The 4,902-nt window shown below is 64.2% G+C and overlaps 2 protein-coding genes across 2 annotated transcripts in view; one reads left to right on the top strand and one right to left on the bottom strand.

The window, feature by feature from the left end:
- Positions 1 to 1,308: 1,308 nt before the first annotated feature.
- MNEG_1392 (hypothetical protein) lies at positions 1,309 to 1,546 on the bottom strand (the record flags this gene model as incomplete). The annotated part of the gene is made up of 1 exon (XM_014050134.1): positions 1,309 to 1,546. A coding segment is annotated over one exon (238 nt), but the record flags the coding sequence as incomplete, so codon positions are not given.
- A 1,243-nt stretch (positions 1,547 to 2,789) lies between these two features.
- Positions 2,790 to 4,902, top strand: part of MNEG_1391 (hypothetical protein) — a gene marked incomplete at both ends in the record, with an annotated part of 2,396 nt that continues 283 nt past the window's right edge. Inside the window, 6 exons of the mRNA XM_014050133.1 lie at positions 2,790 to 2,795; positions 3,049 to 3,204; positions 3,375 to 3,601; positions 3,816 to 3,981; positions 4,240 to 4,293; positions 4,587 to 4,887. Of these exons, the coding sequence (XP_013905587.1) occupies positions 2,790 to 2,795; positions 3,049 to 3,204; positions 3,375 to 3,601; positions 3,816 to 3,981; positions 4,240 to 4,293; positions 4,587 to 4,887 (910 nt within the window). The remainder of the gene's footprint in view (positions 2,796 to 3,048; positions 3,205 to 3,374; positions 3,602 to 3,815; positions 3,982 to 4,239; positions 4,294 to 4,586; positions 4,888 to 4,902) is intronic.

Genomic DNA, 4,902 nt, shown 5'->3' with positions numbered 1-4,902 from the left:
GGGGGTGGGGGTGGCGGCCCCGCTGGTTCCAACGGCAACTCGGGCATATCCACCGGTGCCTGCGCTGTCTGGGCCTGGACAGATGGTGGCTGGCCCGCCAGCAGGGCCTTGCGCCCAAATTGCCGCCGCGGCACTGGCGTGGTGACAGCCACCTGTTGAGGCGGCGCTGTGGGCGTACCCGCCCTGCCCAGATCACCGTTGTCGGCGGCAGGGGCGGCGCCCCTTGCTGCCGTTGCCGCTGCCGCTGCTGCCGCCGCTGCTACAGCCGCTGCTGCAGCCTCAATGGCACGTGGCCCGGGCCCAGGAGGAGGGGGCGGCTGCACGCTGGTAGACCAGGGTACAGGCTCCGCCGCGGTGAAGGGGTCATAAGCCTCAGCAGGGGGGCCCGGCGCGGCCCAGTGCACCCCTACCGCTGCTGCTGCTGCTGCTGCTACTGCTGCTGCTGCTGCTCCTGCTGCTGCGTGCTGCTGCTGATCTTGCTGCTGCTGCTCGGGGCGGGGGATCGGCAGGGCCCGCCCAGTCTGCTGCAGGTGGGGTGGTGGGGACAGCTGTGGCGGGGGCGGAGGAGCACCGAGCTGTTGGGGGGGCGGTAAGGAGCCCCCGTTGGCCTTGCCAGCCGTGTGCCCCGCCATGCCTGGCTCCGCGCGCTGCCTCTTGGCCTGCCTGCTGCTGTCACTCCCGGCTGCTGGCTGCGAGGTACGGCCGCTCTTGCCCACAAGCTGCTGAAAATCAGAGGCGTGTGCGCTGGCACCGCCGGGCGTAATTGGTGGCAGCAGCGCGTCAATGGCCGCCATGACGCTGCCCTCCAGCACGTCCTGCGAGCGCCACGAGGACGCCAGCTTGCGCAGCTTGGCCTGGGGCGAGTAGTGGGGCGGTGAGGTGGTCTCTAGGCTTATGAGCACAAGCTGAGGCGGCAGCCAGTGAGTCACCCATAAAGGGTATGGGTTGCAAACCCCGGCTCCCATGTGGTTGTCTGCCAGCGCCATCACTATGTGCCAACCAACCAAGCCCACCCTGACTCTCCCGCACCGTCTCGTCCGGCGTGGCATCCGGGGCCGCCAGAATTGACTCAATCGCGCTGGGTAAGAACGCGCCAAAGCGCTCGGCTGTTTGGTAAGGGCACAAACGAGCGGAGGCAGGGGTCAAGGGTTGGAAACAAGGTGGCAGGCGCCAGCCCACAGGGCATGCTGAAATCCACAGCTGGACGGTGCACGCCCGCCAGCTCAGCGCTGTTGATGTGGCTGGGCTGCACCAGCAGTCGGCGGCTGCCGGGTAGCTTTGCCGCCCTAGCCCGGGCGCCATGCTCACGATATCTGCTTTTGTTGCGCAGCTGCTTCTTGGCGGACCGCAGCACCTTGTGCACTGCATACAGCACGTTGACGCGCTGTGACGCGACCAGGCTCTTGCGCAACTGCCGCTCAAAAAGCGCCGGAACCACCTTGTAGCACTGCGCCCGCGGGGAGGTTTGGAGCACAGGGCAGCACACTTTGAGCTGCGCAAGCACCAGGTGCAGCGGCCCCCTGTAGCTGATGCCGCAGTGTGACATGGCAACCATAAATCACAGTAAAGCCCTTCGCTTCGCTCCACCCTGCGCCGCGCAGTGCCTTGTGACTCTGCGCACAGGCCACCTGTAATGTGCCGCTGGGCTTCCATGTAGGGCGCAGCATGCTTACCACTTTGTGGTCGTCAACTGCTATCTGCGCCAGCTCCTCAATTGCGCTGGCACTGGGCTTCTTTACGCACCGCTCCAGGCAGCCCCTGCCCGGCCACAACAGTGCAACGCAGAGCCGGCACAGCCCCAGATGGGTCGGGGCGCTGCACTTGACCACAGCAGCACGGCAGCACGGCAGCATGACACCGCTAGCACAATCCCCATGCCCTACCCTTGGAAAGCTCCATGGGCATCGCAAGACAAGCATACCTGAAATCGTTCTCGCGATCCCAAGCTGTCCCCATCGTGCCGGCCAGCCCGATGCAGCAGCGGCTGCACGCCCACAGCGCACCGCCGCAATCCTACCCCTCTACCCGTGCTGCGAATTTTGACCCCTAGAGGTGACGACTCCGATTCAATACGAGTTGCTCAGCTTCGTGCTCAAGACTACACGCTGTGTCACATGCAGGACATCGTGATCTTCGACAAGCAACGCGGACTCGTACCCGATCGACTCAAGCTTTATTGTGATTGAGAACGTTCAGTCGTTACGGTATGGCAGAAATTTGAGCGCCGGTCCGCTGGCGAAGGAGGCTGCAGCTCGAGCTGCTAGCCATCCATGGATGATGGCGCCCACTTGGCTTCGAGCACAGTTCCCTGCAGACGGACATTCTTACGAAAATTGGTGGCTTCTACTCTCTTTTGTGCCTGCTGTTAGGCTGTGGCACTGAACCAACAGCAATGACATCGAAGAGCAGCCTGACTTCTAGCTAATCCGAATACGGTACCCAGGAGCCCCCGCGCACAGTTTCGGAGCTGTGGCGAGTGCACGCGTGCGCAGTGGTTCTCGCGAGGGCAGACAGTGCGGAGCGGCCGAGGCGCCGGGAACGCCCGTCGCCGGCAAGGTCACACCATCGGAGCAATGAAGCAGCTCTTCAATCACAAGGCAGGGACCTAGATTGAGCTGTTGGTGGTGTCGCATCAGCATGCATGTCTGGACCCTGCGGTTCGCCACGCCCTGCAAGCGCCTGTGCACCCTGCTGACCGAGTTGCCCTGCTTGCTTGTTGCACCTCAACACGACAGAGCCGGCGTGAGCCTCAAGGCCCGCTGGTGGGGAAACAGGTTCAGGTTGGCGCAATGCAGGTGGGGCGGGCGGCATAAGGGGCATGGGCTGGTAGTGCAGCGCCTCCAGTGGGTGTGGGTCTGTGTGGGGCAGCTGACACTTGGGAGTGAGGATTCAGTGTACACCGCTACCACCTCAACCGCCTCGCCCACAGCTGCTGCCTCTTGGAGCCCAAGCCCAAGAAAGTGTGCATTCACGCACTTTTGTTTACAAAACTCAAACTTTGTCTCTGCCTTGACCGACCCGCCCCGCCTGCCCCCCTCCCCGCCCAAGGTGCGCGTGGAGGCGCAGGTCGGCCAGGGCGGCTACTCAGACATCTATCGCGTGGCCGACGGTTCGGGGCGGCATTATGCGCTGAAGCACCTGCGGTTGGCAGGTGATCAGGAGCACATTGCGGAGGTTCAGCGGGAGGCCAAGACCATGGCGCGGGTGAGGGGTGGGGGCGGAGGGGTTGCCTGGGACGGGTGCTGCAGGAACGAAGGCCGGGTGCCATGTCACGCTGCAGTGCAGGACAGCGCGACTGTGCTTTGGGACACAATTAGTTGCCAAAATCCTGTCTAAACCCCGCCTGCCCACCTACCCCTCTGCCGCTGCCCAAGTTGCGGGGACACCCGAACATCCTGCGGCTGCACGCGGCCGCATTTGCGGGCCCCAAGGGTGCCGAGACCGACGGCTTCCTGCTGGTGGACCACTGCCCCGACACGCTCCTGGCTGCCATGCAGCGCTCCAACTTTGCTCTGGACGAGAGGAGCGCCGTGGCCGTCTTCAGCGCGGTGGCTGCGGGTATTGCGCACATGCACCGCCAGAGCCCTCCCCTGGCGCACAGGTGTGGGCACGAGTGGCAAGGCTAATCTTGTGCGGCGGAGTGGGGCGCAGCAAACTCAGATATGCGGCAGCTTTGCAGCTATCTCACCTCAACCTCCTGGCGTGCTCCACAGGCGCGTTTTGCACCTGAGCACACCCCTGACCCTCAACGACATTGTTAAGCCCTGGCCTGGGCCTTGAGCGCCCCCGCCCCCCTGGCCCCCTGCCCCACCCAGGGACCTCAAGGCTGAGAACGTGCTGATGGTGGAGGACGGCACCTGGGTGCTGTGCGACTTTGGCAGCGCTACTGCCCGTGCCATGGTGTACTCCACGGTCGCGGAGATCGCGGCGGAGGAGGACGTCATCCGCAAGCACACCACTCCCGCGTACAGAGCGCCTGAGGTGAGGTTGCGCGGGGTCGGAAGGGGGAGCGGCAGGCGCGCAAGCTGGCGTCGTGCACAGGCTGTTGGTCAAGCCCTAATCTCGTGCGATGGCTGGACCAACTTTCTGCCCATGCAACTGTCTTTCATTTTGCCCACTGCATGGCAGCTATTCGCTCACCTTGCCGGCGTGTTTGACGCGTGGCTCTGCTGACCACCCTGCTATGATGTCCACCCTTCCCCAACCACCTCCTTCTCCCCCGCACCCCACTCCTTTCAGATGTGGGACCTTGGCCTGCAGCGCCAGCTCATCGATACCAAGGTGGACATCTGGGTGAGCATCAATGCCCTGATCTTGCTGCCCTACGCCCCACTCCACTTCCTTTCCCCTACACACACATGCGCTTGTCCGACTTCAGGGGTTGGGATGAAGGGATGCAGGGAGCCTACCAGAGCGTGGGTGGTGGCAGGGTTCAGCAAAGCCCTTGTGGGCAAAGTGACTCCAGGGCTAGCGCCCGGGGCTGTCAACATGATCGCTTACTGGTGCGCTTCCTGTGGTGTCGTCTTTCGTCATTGAGGACAAAACACGCACGCGCTTGCGCTGCCGCATCCTCGCCCTTTCCCCAGGCCATGGGTGTGCTATTGTTTGTGCTGGGCTTTGGTCGCCTGCCCTTCCAGGGTGACAGCAAGCTGGCCGTCATCAACGGCAAATACGACATGCCCCCGGGGCGCCACCCCCTGCTGCGTGCTCTTGTGAGGGACCTCCTTGCAGTGGACCCAGCGCAGCGCCCCGACATAGAGGCTGTACTGCGACGCATTGAGCCGCTGCGCGCTGCGGTGGGCCTCTCGCCCGCGGCGGTGCCGGGCACGCTGCCCGCTCCTGTGCCAGCTGTGGCCGAGGCGGGCACACCGCCGCGACCGGCCAACGGTGTGTCTCAGCAGC

Source organism: Monoraphidium neglectum (assembly GCF_000611645.1).
Source record: "Monoraphidium neglectum strain SAG 48.87 unplaced genomic scaffold scaffold00137, whole genome shotgun sequence".
Classification (NCBI taxonomy): domain Eukaryota; kingdom Viridiplantae; phylum Chlorophyta; class Chlorophyceae; order Sphaeropleales; family Selenastraceae; genus Monoraphidium; species Monoraphidium neglectum.
The sequence above is the reverse complement of the archived record's forward strand: the minus strand, read 5'-3'. Positions and strand labels throughout refer to the sequence as shown.